Source organism: Lepus europaeus, chromosome 4 (assembly GCF_033115175.1).
Source record: "Lepus europaeus isolate LE1 chromosome 4, mLepTim1.pri, whole genome shotgun sequence".
NCBI classification, from domain to species: Eukaryota; Metazoa; Chordata; class Mammalia; order Lagomorpha; family Leporidae; genus Lepus; species Lepus europaeus.
The window spans coordinates 85,320,654-85,343,109 of record NC_084830.1 but is presented as its reverse complement, the minus strand read 5'-3'; the positions used below and the strand labels follow the sequence as shown (position 1 = coordinate 85,343,109).

General features: G+C 39.1%; 1 protein-coding gene and 1 pseudogene across 1 annotated transcript in view; both read left to right on the top strand.

Moving 5' to 3' along the window:
* The first annotated feature begins 1,530 nt into the window (after positions 1-1,530).
* UBXN2B (UBX domain protein 2B) overlaps positions 1,531-22,456 on the top strand; it is a 41,482-nt gene continuing 20,556 nt past the window's right edge. The window contains exons 1-3 of the mRNA XM_062188471.1: positions 1,531-1,658; positions 12,864-12,967; positions 21,918-22,068. Of these exons, the coding sequence (XP_062044455.1) occupies positions 1,575-1,658; positions 12,864-12,967; positions 21,918-22,068 (339 nt within the window). The 5' untranslated portion in view covers positions 1,531-1,574. The remainder of the gene's footprint in view (positions 1,659-12,863; positions 12,968-21,917; positions 22,069-22,456) is intronic.
* Positions 8,720-10,157, top strand: LOC133758416 (THO complex subunit 3-like; annotated as a pseudogene).

Genomic DNA, 22,456 nt, shown 5'->3' with positions numbered 1-22,456 from the left:
CTCTTGACCTCAGCTTCCCATCTCTGGTAGTAAGAGTTGTTTTTCCTGGGGCTGGCACTGTGGCATACTAAGCTAAGCCTCTGCCTGCCATGGTGGCATCCGATATGGCTGCTGGTTCATGTCCTGGATGCTCCTCTTACTATCCAGCCCTCTGCTAATGGCCTGGAAAAGCAGTAGAAGATGGCCCAATTGCTTGGACCCCTGCACTCAAGTGGGAGACTTGGAGGAAGTTCCTGGCTCCTGGCTTCGGCCTAGCCCAGCTCCAGCTGTTGCGGCCATTTCGGGGAGGGAACCAGCAGATAGATCTCTCTCCCTCTCTCGTGCACACACTCTCTCTCTCTGCCTCTGCCTCTCCTTCTCTGTACTCTTTGAAATAACTAATAAATAAATCACAAACATAGTTTGGTTAGTTGCAGGAGGCCCTGTAGCCAGTTATCTAGTTACGCTGTAATCAATCGGCTGATTGATTGACTAAGCTGTAGCCATATGGGCACCAGTTCATGGCCCTGCTGCTCCACTTCCAATCCAGTTCCCTGCTAATGGGAAAGCAGAGGAAAACAGCGAAGTCCTTGGGCCCCTGCACCTGTGTGGGAGACCTGCGAGAAGCTCCAGACTCCTGGCTTCAAATCTGCTCAGCTTCAGCCAATAAGGCCATTTGGAGAGTGAACCAGTGGATGGAAGATCTCTCTCTCTCTCTGTGTGTAACTACCTCTCAAGTAAATAAACACAAATTTTTTAAAATTTCTTTTCTCCTGGAGCTGGGAGGGCATCTTCACCTATGAGTTCTGCTTTTACTTTCTGGAAGAAAAAGGAAGGTCAGTGGGCTCTTACACCTATTCTTTCTTAAATGCCTTTAGCCTTAAGTAATCATTGTGCCAAAAATAGCTTATTTTGGGGTGGTATGCTCTGAGCTCCAGCACCTAGCGGGGTGTATACAGCAAGCACCAGAATTCCCCTTGACAGCCCACATTCCTCTCATGACACTTCCTGCAAAGCTTGGTTGCAAATTACATTGTATTATCTATACTTTCCTTTTCCTCCCTTAAATTATGAGTTTTATAACTAGGCCTATTTCTTTTTACATTTGCTTCTGTGGGGGCAAACAAGTGTTTGGAATAAGACAGGAGTTTAATCAATCTCAGTTGAATGCAAAGGTTTAATAGTTTTCGTCCTGATGGTAAGGTTTCCGCTGTGGGGAGCAACGTACCACACCGTCCTTGATAGCCAAGGTAAGGCAATCTGACAATCCCAAGGTGAAGTTGCAATTTTCATCAGATAAAGCCTCATTGCTGAGTTAAATGAACCTGTAAGTCAATGCTGTTCTCTAGGGACATCTATGGAGTCTTCAAGAGTGCAGCAGCCTCCTCTGAGGGGAAATTCTCTGTGCCAATACATCCAACGAAAAATGCCAGACCCGACAGGTTTGCCCGCACGCACCTCTCATGACTCCGCCCCTCCTGCGGGCCCCGCGGTGGCTCCGCCCCTTCCCGCGGTTGCCCGGCAACAAGTCCCGGAAGTCGCGGAAGCGAAGTCGCGGAAGCGCCACCGCGGCCTGCGCCGAGAATTAGCGGAAGATGGCGGAGGGCGGAGGCCCCGAGGCGGGCGAGCAGAAGAGGAGGTCTTCCGGCCCACGGCCCCCGAGCGCGCGGGATTTACAGGTGCAGCGAGCGGTCGAGGGAGGGAGCGCGGCGGCGGGCGCAGGCGCGGGCTGGCGGCCGCGCGGCCGAGGACGGCTCTGGCCGTGGCCGGGGCTGAGGGCGGAATTGTGTCTGGTCTTGCCCGGTGGTTTGGGAAACAGGTGTGGAGGCTCCAGCGCCGCCGGCCGGTGCGCAGTGTGAGAAGCAACGCTCCGCTGAGAATGGCATTTTGTCGGTCTAGTTGTGGGGGTGGCCGGGTTTTGCTTCTACAGAAGAAAGCTTTACTGTGGCCATTGGGACATCAGCAAGTGCTTAGAAAGTAATAACGTGTGTTCTGATTTGTTCTTGTCTTGAATGCCGTGAACCATAAAAAATGGTTCCTTTATTATCACATAGCTTTCCCCTTTTGAAAGGATGAACTAAAGCAATTCAGTCCACAGCTATTATGGCACGGGCGTAAAAGCTGCTGTGAAACGTTGTATTTAACAAACGGGGAAATATAACTTTGTTATTCGTTTGGAAGACTGACATTCATTCCTGAATCCTGTTTTATCGGGTGCTGACACCACTTTGCTCATCTTCGGCGTTTTTGTTTGTCTCTATAAGGTCGCTGTTAAATTCAACAAGTAAACAACTATACAGAGTTACAATTTAAAATAAATGGGACTGAATCGCCAGGTTTTGGTGGGACAACAGTATTACTGTGTGGCCACACTTAACATTCTACACGTTAAGCGGACATTGACGCCCGGCCATAAGCTCTGGAGAGTGCAGAGGTTAATAGGATAGCAGATCCACCACGGCGCTGGACAGTATTAAGGGTACTGCTGAATAAAATTTGTGAGAGGCCATGAATTTGGACTGGCCCCGTAGAGCAAACCAATGTAGAGTTAATCACATACACAGCTTTGGTTATTTGCAAGAGGCCCTGTAGTCAATTAGTTCAGCTGTAACTAGTTGGCTGAGTGATTGACTAAGCGACAGCCAATTAGGTTGTTTTCTGTGCCTTACTCCCCTTTTTGTATAAATGGTGTCAGATGGTGGTGTTGGTTTGCGCTCTCCTTCTCACTGGTTTCTCTGATTCTGGGAGCTGCCTGCTTTCCCAATTTTTTTTTTTTCTTTGTTCAGATAAACACTGCTAATTGTAATTGGTTTAAGGAACTCTCTTTTAACAGTATAGAAGTGTAAATGACATCTCAACCTTTTTGAAACCTTTTTTGGAGAATAGGATATAATAGATTTAGCATATTTTAAAAAATTTTATATAAGGTAAACAAGTTTCATGTATTTCAAATATGCCAATTTAGGAGCATAGTGATACTTCTTACTCTACCCTCCCTCCTCCTCCTTTTCTTATTTTTCTTTTAATTTTCACAGTGATAGGCTTTCAGTTTATCATAAGCTTAACCCTCCAGTATGTATAGAATTTAACACAGTAAGAAGAAAAAAATAATAAAACACTATTCCTTAACAGTAGAAACAAGGGCTGTAAACAATAATCTCAAAATGTCAATTTTGCTCATATATATTATATTTTTTGTACTCTATTACTGCAGATTAGGGAAAACATATTTGTCTTTTTGGGACTGGGTTATTTCACTAGTATAGTGGTTTCCAGTTGCATCCATTTTGTTGTAGAAGATAGGATTTCATTTTTTTTATGGCCAAGTAGGTATATAGTCCATATTTTATTTATCCATTCATCGGTTGTTGGACATCTGGGTTGATTCATTTCATTTCGTTTGGGTAAATTTCCAGGAGCAGGATGGGTGGCTCATATGGGAGGTCCATATTGCGATTTCTGAGAAACCTCCATGCTGTCTTCCACAGTGGCTGTGCTAGCTTACATTCCTACCAACAGTGGGATAGGGTACTGTCTCCCTCACATCCTTGCCAGCATTTCCTGTTTTTTGATTTGTGGATGATAGCCATTTTAACTGGGGTGAGGTGGAACTTCATTGTGATTGTTATTTGCATTTCTGTGATGGCTAGTGTTTCTGAGCATTTTTTCATGTGTATATTGGCCATTTGAATTTCATCCTTTGAAAAATACCTATTCAAGTCCTTTACTCATTTCCCAACTGAATTGTTTGTCTGAGTTTCTTGAGCTCTTTATAGATTCTGGGTATCAATCTTTTATCAATTGCAATGTTTCAAATATTTTCTCCCACTGTGTCAGTTGCCACTTGATTTTGCTAAGTATTTCCTTTGCAGTGCAGAAAACCCATTGATTGCTATGAATTTCCTTTATACTTTTACTCTGAGATTTTCAGTATTTACATCTTTTTTCTTTTTTTTAAAGATTTGTCTTTTTTTTTTTTTTTTTTTTTTTTGAAAGGCAGGAATGGAGGGAGACAAAGAAATCTTCCATCTGCTGGTTTACTCCTCAGTTAGTCGCAACAGCCAGAGCTGGGCTGACCCAGAGCCAGGAGGCAAGAGCTTCCTCTAGGTCTCCTACTTGGGTGCAGAGGCCTAAGCAAGGAGCTAGATCAGAGATGGAGCAGCCATGGCTCAGATGTCACCTGTTTGGGTTGGCTGTGCAGCAGTTGGTGGCTTGACCTGTCAGCCTCCTTCACATTCTTCCATAATGATGACTATTTTTCTGTGTTCTTGTGTGTAGCACATCCTTAAGCATCAGTTGTAAGGCTGGATTGGTGGTGATAAATTCCTTCAATTTCTGTTTGTTATGCAAAGCCTTTATTTCACCTTCATTCATAAGTGAGAGCCTTGCAGGGTATAGTAATCTGGGTTCGCAGTCTTTTAAGACTTGGACTATGTCTCTGCATTCTGCCTTAGCCTGTAGGGTTTATGCTGAGAAATCAGCTGTGAGACTAATTAGAGATCCTCAGAAGGTAATGTGGCATTTTTTCGTGTGCACATTTTAGAACCTTTTCTTTAACTGTGAAAATTTGACTATAATGTGCCGTGGTGAAGATCTTTTCTAGTTTATGTCTATTAGGTATTCTATGTGCTTTGTGTACTTGGGTGTACCTTTCTTTCTCCAAGTTGGGGAAGTTTTCTGTTATTGTTTCACTGAATAGGCCTTCTAGTCCATTCTCTTTCCAAACCTTTAGGAACTCCTAAGACCCATTTGTTGGGTTGTTTGATAGTATCCCATAAATCTCAAACATTGTTTTTAGTTTTTCTAATTTTTCTTCCATTTTTCGGCCTGAGATATTTCCAAAGATTTAACTTGTAGCTCAAGTACTCTTTCTTTTGCCTCAAGTCTGTTGTTAAGGCTTTCCACTGTGTTTTTTACTAGACATAATGAAGTCTTCATTTCTAACACTTAGTTTGGTTTCTCTTCAGCAATGCTATCTCCGGGAAAATTTTTCTTCCATGTCATCTATGGATTTTTTTAACTCATGAATTTGCTTCTCATTGCTTTTCAGTAATTTTATCATCAGTTTTTCATATTCCTTTTCAGGCATTTTATCAATCTCTTCATCTTCATATTTTAAAATTGGAGTGTTTTCTTCCTTTGGGAGGGAATCATATCATCGTCCTTGTTCATGTTTCTACATTTAGTTTTAGGCTTTTGTGGAAACACTTATTTTCTCCTTTGATGGCTTTTATCTTAGAACTATGCCTTGTGGCTTAGTGGAGTGTCTGCTCCTTCAGTGGATAATCAGAGATGTTTGCTGGGTGGGGTTAGGTAGCTCTGCTCAGAACATGGGTATGGTGCAAGAGTCCAGGGTGACACCTGCATTGGGTGTGGTAGATCTCCTCCTCTGTTGTCAGCAAGGGGGAGGGTATGATCATTTAGCTGGTGTAATCACTGCCTCACCACCTCTATGCCAAGGTGATTTATGCCCAGAGTGAGTCCACAGTGGCTACACACTCACCCATGCAGGTGCGTGAACCACACAAAGGATTTGTGAACCACACAAAAGATTTTAGACAGTGTCACTAGTGACTTAGGCTGCTGCAGTATCTTCTCATTTCTCTTTAAGAAGATGACATCTCCTCCTGATATCATAAAATATTTTTAAGAGGTAGTATGATTGCCAAAATAAGCAGTCCATAAGATGGAGAACTTGGAGAATGTAGACATTAGTGTAAGGTTATGAATTGACACCCTCCAATGGCCGCCGTGGCCAGTGCGCTGTGGCTGGTGCACTGCACTGATCCAAAGACAGGAGCCAGGTGCTTCTCCTGGTCTCCCATGGGGTGCAGGGCCCAGGCACTTGGGCCATCCTCCACTGCACTCCCTGGCCACAGCAGAGAGCTGGCCTGGAAGAGGGGCAACCAGGACAGAATCCGGTGCCCCGACCAGGCATGGCTAGTACTCTTATTCACTGTACTACCAAAAGGAATCCTCCAGAGGCCATTGGCAATATTCACATCTGTGGCAACAGTATGTACCATAACCCCAGCCAGCTGCCCCTTGGAAATATACCAATGCTTTCAAAGAGCTCGGAAGGGGCCGGCACTGTGGCACAGTGGGTTAACGCCCTAGCCTGCAGTGCCAGCATCCCATATGGGCACTGGTTCAAGACCCAGCTGCTCCACTTCCAATCCAGCTCTCTGCTGTGGCCTGGGAAAGCAGTGGAGGATGGCCCAGGTGCTTGGGCCCCTGCACCCATGTGGGAGACCCGGAGGAAGCTCCTGGCTCCTGGTTTCAGATCGGCTCAGCTCCAGCCATTGCAGCCAATTGGGGATGGAAGACCTCTCTCTCTCTCTGCCTCTCCTCTCTCTGTGTAACTTTGACTTTCAAATAAATAAATATATCTTAAAAAAAAAAAGGGTTATAAATTGAACTCATTGTAGAATAGTTCCAGTGCCCATAGTAAGTCAGGCTATTACATAGACTCAAGGAATAGGAAGTTACCAGCATAATATACCTTATCTTTTTAAATAGACATAAGCATCCACGAGGCAGTATGAGAAGTTGGGAAAAATGGATTAGTGACCAGAGCAATATTGGTTTCCAACATGGTCTTGTTCCTTAGATAGTGTGTGAAATTAGGAGAAATGTCTTAACTTTATGATTCTCCGTGCCTTCATTTATAAACAATGGTAGTGGTGCTACTGTAAAGATTAAATAATGTCTGAAAGACCAGTGCAAAATAAACTTAGAATTCTGACTCAGGCAGATGAGCTATAACTTACTAATTACTCCATTCTTCTACCATTTAAATTAAAAATATAACTTTTCTTTAAATCCATTTCTTTTTATTTGAAAAGTGAGAATAGCTTGATTCATGACTACCTGATACTTAACAACTTGTCTATAGAATTAATAGTAGATTCAGATACTCTGGTAGATGTTGCTGCTTGTGAGAATGCCTTTGTTTCCACCATAAACAGGAGATAAGGATTTCTGTGTCTATCTCCTGTCTACTCTCTGATAGGTCAGTAGGAAGAGAACTGATTTTGTTATGAACAGAATTTGGTTTGTCAATTACAGCATATCATCTTTTTTAAGAATTTATTGAGACTGAAGAATTTGTAAACCCCTTGAAAACAACCAAAATGGTGATGTGTCAATAAAGTTTGTATCAAAGATTTAAAAGAATCGGATAATGTTCTCCCCAACTGGTTTCTTGGAAATTGATGAATTATGTTACTTTTAACATGGCTGTGCTTATTTTAAAAGTGATTCTAAGAGTCTTTCAGGGTAAGATAAAGGATGATATATTACTAATTGAAACTGACACAAGTAATTAGTGTATGTTCACTGCCATGCAGTGCAGTTCGTCAGGATCTCAGTCACTTGGGAGCATTTCAGGTGCCGTTAGGGGAAAGCGGCATAGTTGCCTCCCTGACTCCAGCACTGGGAGCCGCTGACTTGCACATTTGTGAATCACTGTTGGTTATCAACCCAAGAGCAGCTTTTCTTGACCCCTTCATCCCCCATGGGAAGTGGTCAGTGGGAAAGTTTGTGGTGAGATGAGTTAATGACAAGATTAAGCCTAAAAGCCTGCTCAGTGTTGATTAGTATTTCCGAATGTTTGTCTTTTCTGGTGAGCCTCAGTTCATCTATGCACAGTGCTTTAACAGCTGGTTAAGGTATTCAGTTGTATACTTCCGTCCCGGATCTCCCCCAGCATATGATCGAAAGAAAAAGGCTTTCTGTTTTCCAGTCTGTGCTTCCATATAAGTTGGAAGTTGGTGGAGAGGAGAATAGGAGAAATTAAGGATAACTTCAGGCCAGCACTGATCCCACCTGGTAGCAGTGGATATATGTTATGGTCCATGAGCTCAGCTGGGTGGTGCCCTTGGCAGCTAGTTGGTCCCTCAGTAGTGGGCCAGAGTGGTGCTCAGTGAGCAGTGGTCCATTGCACTACATGCTCAGGATGAAAGAATTGTTCTGGGGCTACAACAAGATGCAAAAGTTCCCCCATGCGCAGCACCAAGGTGTATTCAGTAGCCTGGAGCTGTGACAAGTGTCCCTTAACCTCAAGGTCCTTCAATAAGATAGCCACCAAGGACTAAGTTGATGAAAGAAAACAGTTGTCAGTGCCAGCATTGTGGTCTGGTGGTTTGAGTTTCTGCTTGTGTGACTCTGGCATCTGTATGGGAGTGCAAATCCTGACTACTCCACTTCCAGCCACCTCTTTGCTAATGTGCCTGAGAAAGCAGAAGATGGCCCAAATGCTTGGGCCTGACAACCTACTTGGGAGACCCAAATGGGGTTCTGGGCTCTTGGCTCTGCCCTGGTCCTTTGAGTCATTTACGGAGTGAACCAGTGGATTGAAGACCTGTTTATCTCCCTCTGTTACTCTTCCTTTCAAATAAATAAATAAATGTTAAAAGAAAATTATCAGGGCCAGCGCTGTGGCACAGCAGGTTAAAGCCCTGGCCTGAAGTGCCGGCATCCCATATGGGGCACTGGTTCTAGTCCCAGCTGCTCCTCTTACCATCCAGCTCTCTGCTATGGCCTGGGATAGCAGTAGAAGATGGCCCAAGTCCTTGGGTCCCTGCACCCACGTAAGATACCCGGAAGAAGCTCCTGGCTCCTGGCTGCAGATTGGCATAGCTCCGGCCATTGCAGCCATCTGGGGAGTGAACCAGCGGATGGAAGACCTCTCTCTCTGTCTCTACCTCTTTCTGTAACTCTTTCAAATAAATAAAAACAAATCTTTAAAAAAAAGAAAGAAAATTATCAGGGAGATGGGTATAGTGTTGACCAGCTTTGTTATGAACCAAGTAATCATTGTTATAGCATTTGGAGAAAACACATCTGAGATGTGAGGACTACAGAATGTATTGCTACCATGAACACTAAAGGGGAGAACATTAATACTTGCTGGAGCCTACACAGACCATGGCTGTCAGGAACAAGGATAATGTGGTAACCTTTATTGATGCCAAAATACATTGTGCCAAAGCAGAGGAGCCATTCAAGTTTGAGGTCAACTAAATCTGGTTTAGTGATAGTAACATGTTCTTGACAAGTAGCAATGGTTGTGTCAGTATCCGCAGCTACTGAGAACTGAGTCAGTGCAGTCTATCAACACATATCTTTCCACCTGCATCTGTGTGGAGTTTGACCCCATGGGAAAGTATACTTTGCTCCAGGGAGTACAATGCTTTGGTCAGCCTCTGGGATGTGGACTACTTAGTGTGTTCTGATGCTTTTCCAGGCTGGATTGGCCTGTGTGGACCCTGTTAGCCAGGATGGGAAAATGCATCAGTATCAGATGATCATTTTGTTGACACTGCTGAAGTAGAGACATGAGACAAGACAAGCTAAGGGAGGTACAGTGTGAGTTCCCAGTAATCCCCTTGGCTTGACATCTCAAAATGCTTCTGTTGGTTTTGCCTGTGATGGACAAGATGGCAAATATGACAGTGGCTGGGAAGCCAGAACTGGGAAGCTGTTGGGGCTACTTAATGATTCCGGAGAGGAGACATTAGCAGAGGCCTGCCTATGTGTTGTTTGACATGATCCCTTAGAGTTAGTGAATTCCCTAAATATTTGTAAGTAGGTAAAAATTTTAAAAATCTCCTGTCCTGCTGCCCAGTGCCATTCTGTTCCTGTGTGTGTGTGTACTCAGACAGGAACTGTTTTTATTCCTTCCCCCCAGAATCGCTTAGCTAGCAAAGACTCTGCAGGATGGGTAATGATCCCAGTGTTCCTTGTCCTCTGGGGACTTCTTGGGGTATATGGTGGAGTTCGTTAAGCTTGACACTGCTTGAAATATACCTACTTTGAAGGGAGGGGTAAGAAAGGGTAGAATGGGGATGGAGGTTTTTAAATGAATAATATGTCTGATTTGGAGACTGGAGAAAAAAAATAACTTCAATACTTACTAGGTTAAAGATTCAGCTTGATAGTGGATATTGTGTATGAACAAAGAATGTCTGATACTGTGTTATAATTGCCACAAGTATCCTAATCCTGTTGGGTATCATTAGTTCATATCATCTGGTCTCAGCTTGAGTTGTGATTAGAATCACCCAGAAGGCTTGTTGAACCACAGATTTCTGTTGCTTATAATCTTTATAATGAATCCTTACTGTAGCTTTAAGAACTTGTCACTGTAACGGTGATAATTCCAGTACTTGTAATCTTTTGCCATATTCTCAATATTCTCACTCATTACTTTGTTTTTTCAGATTTCTATTTTTTTTTTTTTTGACAGGCAGAGTTAGACAGTGAGAGAGAGAGAGAGAGAGAGAGAGAGACAGAGAGAAAGGTCTTCCTTTTCCCTTGGCTCACCCCCCAAATGGTCGCTATGGCTGGCGTGCTGCGCTGATCCGAAGCCAGGAGCCAGGTGCTTCCTCCTGGTCTCCCATGCGGGTGCAGGACCCAAGCACTTGGGCCATCCTCCACTGCACTCCTGGGCCACAGCAGAGAACTGGACTGGAAGAGGAGCAACTGGGACAGAACCGGCGCCCCAACCGGGACTAGAACCCGAGTACTGGCACCTCAGGCGGGGGATTAGCCAAGTGAGCCATGGCACTGGCCTCAGATTTCTATTTAAGCTCTTCACATATCAAACTCTAGAGAAAAGATCCTTACATACTTTATTCTCTCTGTATCATTGAAACATCTTCATACTCAAATTTTGGGATTTTGAAATGCTATTGACTTTGACCAGTGGTTACTGATTTAATGTCATTTGACATAAAAAATTTTATTTGTTTAGTTAGTTGAAAGGCAAAGTGACAGAAGGAGAGAGACAGAGATCTTCCATCTTCTGATTCACTCCCTAAATGTCCACAACATTCAGGGCTGGGCCAGGGTAAAGCCAGGATCTTTAAACTCCATCCGGATCTCCCAGATGGGTGGCAGGGTCCCAGGTACTCCAGCCATCATCTGCCTCCAAGGATGTGCATTGGTAGGAAGCTGGGTTAGAAGCAGGGGATGGAACTCGAACCGAGGCACTCAGATATGGGTATCCCAAGTGTCAGCTTATTCCACCATACTACAATGTCTGCTTCTGTGCTACTGTCTTTACATAATTTGATGTGAATTCATTGCATACCTTTTAAGTAACATACGTATTAGAAATAGAAACAATTTAGGAAAGTTAAAATCTAGTACAGAAGATAAAATAACAAAATATACAAATAATGACAATGCAGTGCTTAATACATGAGGGACTTTAGCAAGTGTATGAAATATGTGTATTCTGAAAAAAGTGCATGGATTTTAAAATGTTAAGAAAATTAGAAATCTCTCAAATACAGATAAGGTTTCCATTGATCAGAATAGGAATAACATAGAACTGAATTCATAGAATTTAAATGATACTGGCTCAGGTGGAAATTCATAAAATAGTACTTCTTGAAGAGATTTCAAAGAAGTAAAATTTCTGAAAACTTTGACCCAAGTCATCAATCTTTCTAACTTCTCTTCCTTTCTAACCACATCTGCCTTTTGTGTTATTATTTGGAGGAAATGGGGTAACAGTGGACCATTAAGCAGGTACTAATAACACTGCAGGAATAAAAGAAACCCTGGGGAAAATGAAATGCTGCTTCAGTAAGTGTTTAACATTTTCTGATATCTCCTAGTGATGCAGCACAGGACTTGTGCTATCCCATATATTGTTTAAACCCTGAAGGTGATTGTTTAATGGACATTTAGAACATGCTAACTAAGGCTCCGAAGTTAAGTAACTTATCCAAGATCACACACAGAATGTGCCTAAGCTAGGATTTGAAAAGTCAGATTTTAGATAACAAAGCACTTTTATAATTTGGATTTCTTGCAAAATTGCCATATTGGAGATATAACTGTTGATACATATGTGTGAAGGCAAAAAAAAAAAAAAAAATCCAAAAGGAGAAAAGTCGTTCAACTTTGTTGTATGTATATTTTAAGAGTTGACAATAGAATCTTCAATTAACTGCCCCAATGAGCTTGTTTTCCTACTGAGAAAAGCATTTGTGATGGTACTTTTCTTATCTCTTATGCTTCTAAAGAACATTTGTTCTGTAAAAAGGGAAGACAGACCAAAGATTGTAGTCAAGCCTGTTGTTGTAAGTGAATAGCCACAAGGAGTATTAAGGAAAGTTTTTGAGCTAATTGTCCTAAGATGTCAAAAATGGGAAAAAAGTAATACAGAACTGTTTGGATTACTTTTCAAAATCCTACTTACAAAACAATATAGTTTTATTTTGAAGATACTTAGATGTGTTACATAAAATATAATTTGGTACTATTCTTTTCCAACTCACACGTAAACCATATATACATATATATACACATATACATATATCTATACACACACACACACATATATATATATATAATTCATTGTTTCATTTCTCAGGAACTAAATTTGATGAAATTTATATGGTAGATTTTAAACATTACTTGTGAAATTGTTTTATGTGCTTGGATTTTGAAAACTTCTAACAGTTGAATGAAGTTATTGTATGAGATCCTCATGAAAGAAGCTGATATTAGTGTGAAACGTCTTCAAGCATTAGTAAAAGAATTGTAGGAGAGTTAATTGGTCCAAATTTTAAAATGGCTTGTTGCCTAATGCAGATTTTGCAACTGTTGAATGGTTAGCTGAAAATAATTAAACAATTACTTTTACGACTTCAACTTATTCTGGTATATAATGGCATTTTGGTTCTCTAAATGGAGAGATACAATGAGTTTATTTTTGGGAAAGTCATCCTCAGAAGTAGCAGCCTTAACATAACTTATAAGAAATCTGTAGTGCTCATTTTCAAGTTAATAGTATAGTCATAACTTAAAGCTGCATAGAAGAGCTTATTTCTGGTATTCTACTGTATAACAAGCCTGTTACTATGTAGTTGGCTTTGGCAGAATTATATGAAGATGAAGTGAAATGCAAATCTTCCAAGTCTGATAGACCTAAAACTACAGTCTTCAAGAGTCCACGAACACCGCCTCAACGGTAAGTTTTTTTGTAAAAAATCAAATATCTCTTTTTAGTTCACCAATCCCAAGTTAAAGTAAATGCTCCTAGGGATTTTTTTTTAATTATATTTTCTCAAGTGTTATTTAGGTACCAGGTCTAAAATTTCTATAGACAAAAAGCAAAGACCTTTATGGAAAACTTATCTTAAATACCTGATATTTTTGTTGGCATTATATGAGATTATATCTGAATACTATTTGTCTTGGACAGAATGGTTCTTTGATATTTTAAGCCATGAGACTCATTGAGGATCTTAGGAAACCTACAGACCCTTTTGCAAAGACACATTCTTGCACAAGTTTGTCAGTTATTTTCAAGTATCTGTGTGGTTCTTTAAAGTCCCTCCCTGGAGTCTCTTGAGATTTTTTTTTCCCTTTCATTTGAAAATCTATAGCTTCTGGACCCTGTCTCTGCTGCTGTCTGGTGATGAATCATCTAATAAGTGACCTCCTGGGTAGTATTTGCTGTTGTTAAAATTCCTGAACTATAAAATGAAACAATCTTGAAGATTTAATAGATGAGAACCAGCTATATTTTGTCACCATGAGTAATTTCATTAACATCTTTTTAGTTTTGCAAATATCATCCCTGGGTAGAAACATCTCTTCTGATTATATCTCATTCTCAGAAAGGGTATAATTTTCCAAAAATTGAAAAATTCACATTATTTTCTATTACATTGTTACTATGTCATAGCTTTTTGTAGGGGGAATAAAGATAGCACATCTTTCTAGAACTGAATGAAAAGAAAAACATAGTTTCCCTGATTTTTATTTTATACATTTTCAGACCCTTAGAAAATCAAAAGATTAGTACAGCGGGTAAATACTGTATATGCTTCCACCTGTATGTTCCAGTTGTTAACATGCTGTAACATTGCCCTTGTGTACACTCTTCACTCAACTATGTGAAAAGAAATTGTGGCCATCATGACACTTCAACATGCAGAATTAAGCAAATGCTCCTTTATCACCTTCATAACATGTTACAACTTAAAAACTTAATAGTAAGTCCACAATATCACTTAATACATAGTCTGTGGTCAGATATCTCTTAGGGATTTAAAGTCTAACCAAAGACTGTGCACTGCATTAAAATAATCTTGTTTTGGATTTATAAATCTAGACCATTCTTTCTACCTTTTTGTCCCTTTTTCAGTTCTGCATAATATCAAATTTATTACATTGACTTAGAACTTTTATGGTCTAGGCCAGATGTCTTATAAAATGTCCCACATTCTAGATCATTGTTTCCTTATGATTAGATTTTCTTGCTGCGCATTTTTGTCAGGATTACTAGATAAGTCTGATAATGTCTGGTATTTATTATATCACATCAGGAGCCATGTGATTTCAGGTTTTTCCACTATTGGTGATATGTTCACTTGGTTAAGGTGCTGAAAACCACATCACTCCATTGTAAGGTACAGTTTTACCTTTGTAATAAGCAGGTTGGTATCTTGACACTGTTTGAATATCTTATCTCTTCATTTAGCTCTTATTTGATTATTTATATATATAATATATTTGTTCACTGCTTCTTTAAATTATTCCTCCATCCACATTTTGAAAGTGCTTAAGGTATATTTCTGTAGCTAAGATTTACTCATTCACTATTTGGCCATTGTTCCTCAGTTTGAGCATATTTGGAAGGACTTAATCTGCTTTTTATGTAGCAAATCAGAATATTTGAGTTCTTAGAATAATATGTTATATTAATATTTTCTTTGCTATTCAGATATAATCAAGATATTTTTAATGGATGGATTTCTTTTATACCATCTGAAACAATGTTGTTATTAATCATCATAATTTGGTAATGCAGTTCTTAGGACCTTGTCCCTCAGATTTGATCTCTAGGATTATTTAGATGTTCAAAAGGAGGAACTTCCTTAAAAGATGCTGCTTGAGACTTAAACCATGTTTAATCTACTTGAGATATAATATAAATTATTGGCAATCTCTTTGTAATCACTGTTTTCTAACACTACACACATAGTTCCTTTGATTTCACATTCAGTATCAACATTTGCCCAGTTTCCTTGCATTTCTACTTTTTATTTAGTTCGGAAAATTATGCTTATTGTTGTATCTACCTCTTTGGACAGTGCTAGAAATCACATCAGGAAAGAAACCAGAACTTTGGTAGATTAGTGTGGCAAATAAGGTTGGATAAGTCAGGGTGCAACAAGGACACAAAAGACAGCACCCCCATTTTAAAAAGACCTCATGCTAGACATCGTGCTTGGCTATTACTGTCTTGAAACCCTTAGTATATTTTGAACAAGAGGGTTCACATTTTTATTTTGCAATGGACCCCACAAGTTATGTAGCAAGTCTTGGATGCTGCCACATTGTGGACAGCTTTGAGAACCATTTGTGTAGAAGGCACTGAAAAGCAAATAGGTTTGGTTTATTTAATGTAAATTTAATGATGAAAACTAATTTAGTGATAATAGCTTTGACACACCTTAGTACTAATTTTTTTTTCTCTCTGTTCTAATAGATTTTGCTAATTGGCAAGTTATTTAAACTTGCAGTTCCAGTTTTCTCACCTGTAAGGTGAGGACAATACCATTATTATGAGGATTAAATAAATAACCATAGTTACTCCCTGATAAATTCTAGCTGTTGTTGGCAAGTTCTGGATTTAGGTTTTATCAGTGGGATGGTAAAGAAAGGGTGAAATTGATATAAGATACTTTGAAGGAATTTGTTATAGAAACTTAATGATGGCATGGGATATAGGGAGCAAGTAAATGAAGACTTACAGATTCTTTTTCTCAGATGCCAAAAAATATGATTATAAATGGGAGGATTAATATGTAGAACATAGATTTAGTTTTGGAGATGATGAGTTGGATTCAAGTAGAACTATCCAATAGGGGCTTTTAAATGAGAACTGTGCCAATAGTAAGGGGTTACAAAAAACATAATATTTGAGAATATTTTGTATAGAGTTGGAAGTTATCTTTGAGAGTGACTTAATATTTTGATGATCAGATGAATTTAAGTACAGGAGAATGGGATTCAAGGAACCAGGTATACTTAGTTATGAAAGAGAAGGAGAAAGAAAATAAGACAGAGGAGATGTTGAACCCCACTGGACAAAGGAACAAACAATTTTGGTATCATGAAAGTCCAGGGAAGATGGATTTCAAACATGAATTGAGGAAAGGAAGAAGGGTTCAAACACTTTTACAGTAAGTAATAACCAAGAATGTCTTTTGGGTTTGACTATAGGAAAGTAACATAGAACTTTTAAATAAAATAAATTCAGAAACAAAATCTTACCCCAGGATATGAGTACATGAGAAGGGTGGCTCCCAAGTACAGATAATGTTGTTCAGGATTTGGAGGTAAAGAGATTGGCAAAGGAGATATATACTTCAACAATTTATATTTATTTTCAGTTATTTTTAAAAAAATGTTTGTGAAAAGACTATCCTTTTTCTCTTAGAACTATTCCTCTGAATAGTTCCTGTATTAATTGATGGTCAATAGAAATACTTGTACTTACTGGAGTGATAGAACAGCCTTATCATGACTGAATTGAAGTAATTAATGAAACATTAAAAACTTTTAAGATTTTTTACTAGTGTAAGAAACAACTCCTTTGGAAGCTTGAGAGAGCCAGAAAAAAAGTTCAGATGAAAATAAAACCACAAATTTCAAAACAGTTTATGAATCTATCAGTTTAATTTTGCCTGTATATTCCTCTTTTTTGGATAAAAATGTAGCTAGATAAGAGAAATAAATAATAGGTGTAAAATTATCCTATTATCCTATTTATACCCCATAGTGGCTTTACCTTTACTATTAACATTACAATTTATTTTATATATTTTGAGTTCTTTTTCATTGGAAGTGAGGAAAGTATAATAATCTACGTTAGTCTTTAATAAGTAAATATTTCATGTTGTAATCTTTGGTAAAATCTAAAAGAAATGTACAATATGTAACTAGTTATTAAGGAAAATAAAACCATTATGTGATTCAATAGAAGACAAGTATAAAGCCTAAATATAAATACAAACTGAAACATATCAATAGTTACGTTAAATATAGTCTAAATAGTCTACTTAAAGGACAAAAGCAGATTGAAAGGCAAATACAACTGCATGCAGCTTATGAAAGGTAAATATAAAGACCTAGAGAAATTGGAAGGAAAGGAATGATCTGTGTGAACACTAAACAAAGCGGCTCTTAAAGCGAGAAGCACTACTGAAGTTAAAGAGGAGACATTTCATAGTGATAAAGTGTCAGTCCCTCCAGAAGATGGAACAGTCCTACATTTGATAACATGGGTTTAAAATATGTAAAGCTAAACTCACAACATTTATCGTTTTAAGAAAACATACAGCAGGGACATCTTTGTGGCAGTGAGCCAAGCTGCTCCCTGCAACTGGCATCCCATATTAGAGCATTCTATCCAGCTATTGTGGCCATTTGCAGAGTGAACCAGCAGATGGAAGATGGATGTCTCTCCCAGGCCTTGACCCTCCCCTTCCCTCTTTCTCTCTCTCCCATCTCTCCCCATACCCCTTCACTCTGCTATTCAAATCTTTATAAAACACACACACTTACACATGCAACAGAGTAAAAGGGTTAAATAATCTGATTTTGAAAGATCTACAGACAACCTAACTTGTGGAAAATAAAACATTCAACAGTGAAATAGTGAGACTTTCTTCTAAAGTTGGGAATACATCACAAAGTAACCTCTTTCACCATTTTCATTTAAATTGTTCTAGAGGTTTTAGCACAATGGCATAAGAACAAAAATACACAATTGGAAAGATAGAAAGTTCATTATTTGCACACAGAGAAAACTACAAAAGACCGTATTGAAACTGTTTGATTTAATAGGTTTAGTAAGATCTGACCCTGAATTCAAGATCAAAATTGAGAAGTCAATTTTATTTCTATATTCAAGTAAGAAATAATTAGAAAGTACATTTTTAAAAGATAACATTATATTCAGAAATATCAGATGCTTAGGAATAAATCTAACAAAAACTGTAAAACCAGAACTAGAAAACTATAACTTATATTATTAATAAAGTATCCAAATAAGATGTGACATACCAAATTTTAATATCTAGTATTGACCCATATTGTATAAATAGCAGGAGTTGGCTTTTAATGATATTTGATAGGCAAATTTTAAAAGTTTTACAAAAATACAAAGCTTCAGGAATAGCTTTATTCATGAATAATGAATCATCTACCTGAATATAGGCTACAAAAAGATGAAAAGCATTTTACCCAATGCTGTGTCCTTGGTACAAACAACAGTGGCTTTGCATATAGCAAGCACTCAACAAGTATTTGTTGGATTAACAATATTACCTTGTAGAAATCCCAAATTTTGGAGACTTGTAGTTGGTAAAGGATTACCGACTGCTTTAGGAACCAAAAATTGTGTTTTATTCTTGGTCCTTCTGCTAATTAAGTGAAAAATTTTTAAATGTTTATTTATTTGAATGGCAGAGATTTAGTAAGAGAAGGGGAGAGAGAAAGATCTCTTCCATCCTTTGGTTCACCACCCAAATGTGCCAGGGCTGGGCCAGATGGAAGCCAGGAGCTTCTTTCAGGTCTCCTAATTAGGTGCAAAGGACCCAAGGACTTAGGCCATCTTCCACTGCTTTCTCAGGCGTATTAGCAGGGAGCCGGTTGGGAAGAGAGCAGTTGGGAGTCACACTGGTGCCCATATATAGAATGCTGGCACTGCAGGTAGAGGCTAGTAAGTTGGTGTTAGCATAAAATCATTACATCAATGGTCAGTAAAAATTAACATTCCTCTCCCTTGCAAAAAAAGATAGAACATTCATGAAGAATTAAAGTAGAAGACTTACACTACAGGATAAAAAGACTTAGGTAAAAGCTGCAGTGATTAAGAGTAAGGACTGAGAGTAGGCAATGGACCAAAATGGAGAACTCAGAATCATAGATGACCATGTGATTTAAGACAGAGATGACACGGCCGGCGCCATGGCTTAACAGGCTAATCTTCCTCCTTGCGGCGCCGGCACACCGGGTTCTAGTCCCGGTTGGGGCGCTGGATTCTATCCCGGTTGCCCCTCTTTCAGGCCAGCTCTCTGCTGTGGCCCGGGAAGGCAGTGGAGGATGGCCCAAGTCCTTGGGCCCTGCACCCGCATGGGAGACCGGGAGAAGTACCTGGCTCCTGGCTTCGGATCAGCAAGATGCGCTGGCCGCAGCAGCCATTGGAGGGTGAACCAACAGCAAAAAAAAAGGAAGATCTGTCTCTCTCTCTCACTATCCACTCTGCCTGTCAAAAAAAAAAAAAAAAGATGACACTACAGAGCAGTGAAGAGAGATTTTTTTTTTTGGCATGGCTCTGAGCAAAATAAACATTTATATATGGGGAATAATTTTGACCTCCCCTTTACACCACATGCAAACATCAGTTCCAGGTAGATTGTGAATGAAAACATAAAAATTAAAACAAAGTTTCTGGAAAGTAGAGTATCTTCCTGATTTGGGGACAGGCAAAGATTTCTTAAGTAATAAAAACCATTATCCATGACTAAAAATTACTAGTAAGTACTTCCTATGGCTGACTTCCAGTAATATCTTTCTCATCAAGACAGTTGGGACAGGCATTGGGTACAGTAGTTAAATGCTGCTTTAGGATGCCCACATTCCATATCAGAGTGCCTGGTTTATGTCCTGGCTCTGGTCTCATTTCCAGCTTCCTGTGAGGCAGCAGATGATGGCTCAAGAACTTGGGTCTCTGCTACCCACACTGAAGACTTGGATTGACTCTCTGTTTCATGCTGGCCCAGCTCTAGTTTTTATAACATTTGAGGAGTGAACCAGGGGATGGAAGATCTCTATATCTCTGCCTTTCAAATAAAAATGAAAGATAAATTAAAAAAATTAAGACTAGTGTAAATGATATTTACTTTGCCAGATTAGACAGTTATATCAGGGAGTAAAGAAGCTTACAATAGAAGACAGTCACAGCAGGAAGCTTTCCAGTTCTGTGTTTGTCATTGCTATCTAAAATCATCTGCTCTTGAGCTCCTTCTCTTTAAAACTAACAGTTGTCACTTTTTATAAGTTTAAAATTATTTTTTCCTTTTTTCTTTGTATGTTTTAAGGTGAAGAAATTTCATGTCATTATACAGATTTAGGAGCATAGTGATAACTCCCACCACACCCTACCCGCCCTCCCACCCATGATCACACCCTCACTCCTCCACCTTTCTTATTCTTTCTTTTAATTTTTTACGATTATCTACTTTATTTATTTTATACTCATAAGATTAACTGCACTAAGTAAAGAATTCAACAAATCATAAGAAGAAAAAAACACTGTTCCTCAACAGTAGAGTCAAGGGCTGTAAACAATCATCAAATCTCAAAATGCCAATTTTACTCATATATTACTTTTTTTGTACTCTATTAGTTACCATAGATCAAGGAAAACATATGGTATTTGTCTTTTTGGGACTGGTTTATTTCACTAAGTATATTGGTTTCCAGTAGCATACATTTTATTGCAAAAGACAAGATTTCATTGTTTTTTATTGGCTGAGTAGCATTCCATAGTGTCTATATACCACATTTTCTTTGTCCAGTCATCAGTTGATGGGCATCTGGGTTGAGTCCATATCTTAGGTTTTGTGAATTGAGCTGCAATAAACATGGGGGTACAGATAACTTTCATGTGCTGATTTCATTTCATTTGGGTAAATTCCCAGGAGTGGGTCTCAAGACCCAAAGGGGGTACTGTGTTCAACCTTGCAGAACTGGACCCTGCAGATATAAGCTTGGAAGGAAGCCTTCCATAGGTTCCTGCACTGGTTAAACTTAGACCCCAGTGTTTCCAGAGCCCTTGCAGGATGAAGCCCACCCCTGTCCTTAGGCAGTTAGTGAGTATTGTTCTACTGATAGCCACTTTTGTTCTCCAGTTGGATTTTCTCTTTCACTAGAGTGAATTGAAAACTGTTCTGCTCATGCAAAAAGGGCTCTTTTATATTAACTAGGAGTATGTATGAAGTTGGAGTGAGAGTAGAAATTAATTATCACATAGCTAATTCACTGCAAAGAATTGTGATCTACATTGCTTTAATACAAGAGAGTATGATAGAGCAAGTCTTTTTTTCCAATCCAAAAGTATCGAAGGAGTAAAACTTGTATGTGTAGCCCTACAGTCTAGAATTTGATATTTATGCTGTATAAGTATAGAGGTCTCTTTATTAACTAGATCTGTGCTGCCAGTGGATTTCTTATGCGGATGAGACTATCACTTTTCTCCCACTTTATCCAAAGAAGCGAATTTGAATTTGATAAACAATCACAAGGGACTAAGGAAGGAAAGTAGTAACCCAGGTATTGTGCTGAACTTGGTATCAGAATCTCTGCAAACTTAGTGAGAAAGTACATGAATTATTTCTTATTTAATCTTTTCTGTAATTTCATTTTAAGAATTAAATATTTCCATAGAAGTTACAGGAATTCCTCTTTTCACTTAAGCTCAGTTTCATTTATTTGAAAAGCAGAGGGAGGTCAGGAGAGAGAGATTGATCTTCTATCTGCCAGTTCACTCTCCAAATGCCCACTGGAGCCAGCGTGGGACCAGATTGAAACCAAGAGTTCAGAATTCCATCTAGGACTCCCATGTGAGTGGCAGACTCAAGTACTTAAGAGAATCTGCTGCTTTGCAGGGTGAGCATTAACAGGCAGCTGGATGGGAAATGGAGGCAGGACTTGAACCCAGGCACTCCATCCGATACAGGATGTGGCTGTCCCATGCAGTGACTTAACCTTCCTGCCACAGTGTCCACCCAAAGAATACATCTTTTTAAATAAAAGTGATTTCATAAGACTCTAACTTTTTACTTTAGTTTCCATATGTTATTCTGAGTTTGTTTTTTCATGAGCCATAATGTTTAAAGGTTTTATTCAGGTGAACATGAATACAGTGGATTACATATAGTTCGACCTTCAACTGGGAAAATTGTGAATGAACTTTTCAAAGAGGCAAGGGAGCATGGGGCTGTCCCTCTGAATGAAGCTACAAGATCTTCAAGTGATGACAAATCTAAGGTCAGTGTGCTGTTTCAAAACTAAACTTACTATTTCTATATCTGGTCTCCTATTCTTTTATAAGCAAACTTTGGTTTTCTGAGTGTATATTTTAATATTTCATGTTTATAGGATTATTGCCTGTCTGTTAATTGACAGAAATTTGCAAAAAGTATAGACAGAAGTCTCATATACTGTTCACCTATTTCACATAGTTTCCCCAAATGGTTCCACTTTGCATGATTATAAAAGAGAGGACTTCATGAAATTTGTGGAAAATTAAATTAAAAGATAAATTTATTTCAAAAGGGTAAATTTAATTCAGAGTACTTTGAAATCTCTTCATAGTTTTTTTATCATATGCATTTCTACATACCTTTTAAAGAAACCCTATGTACATGAATTTTGA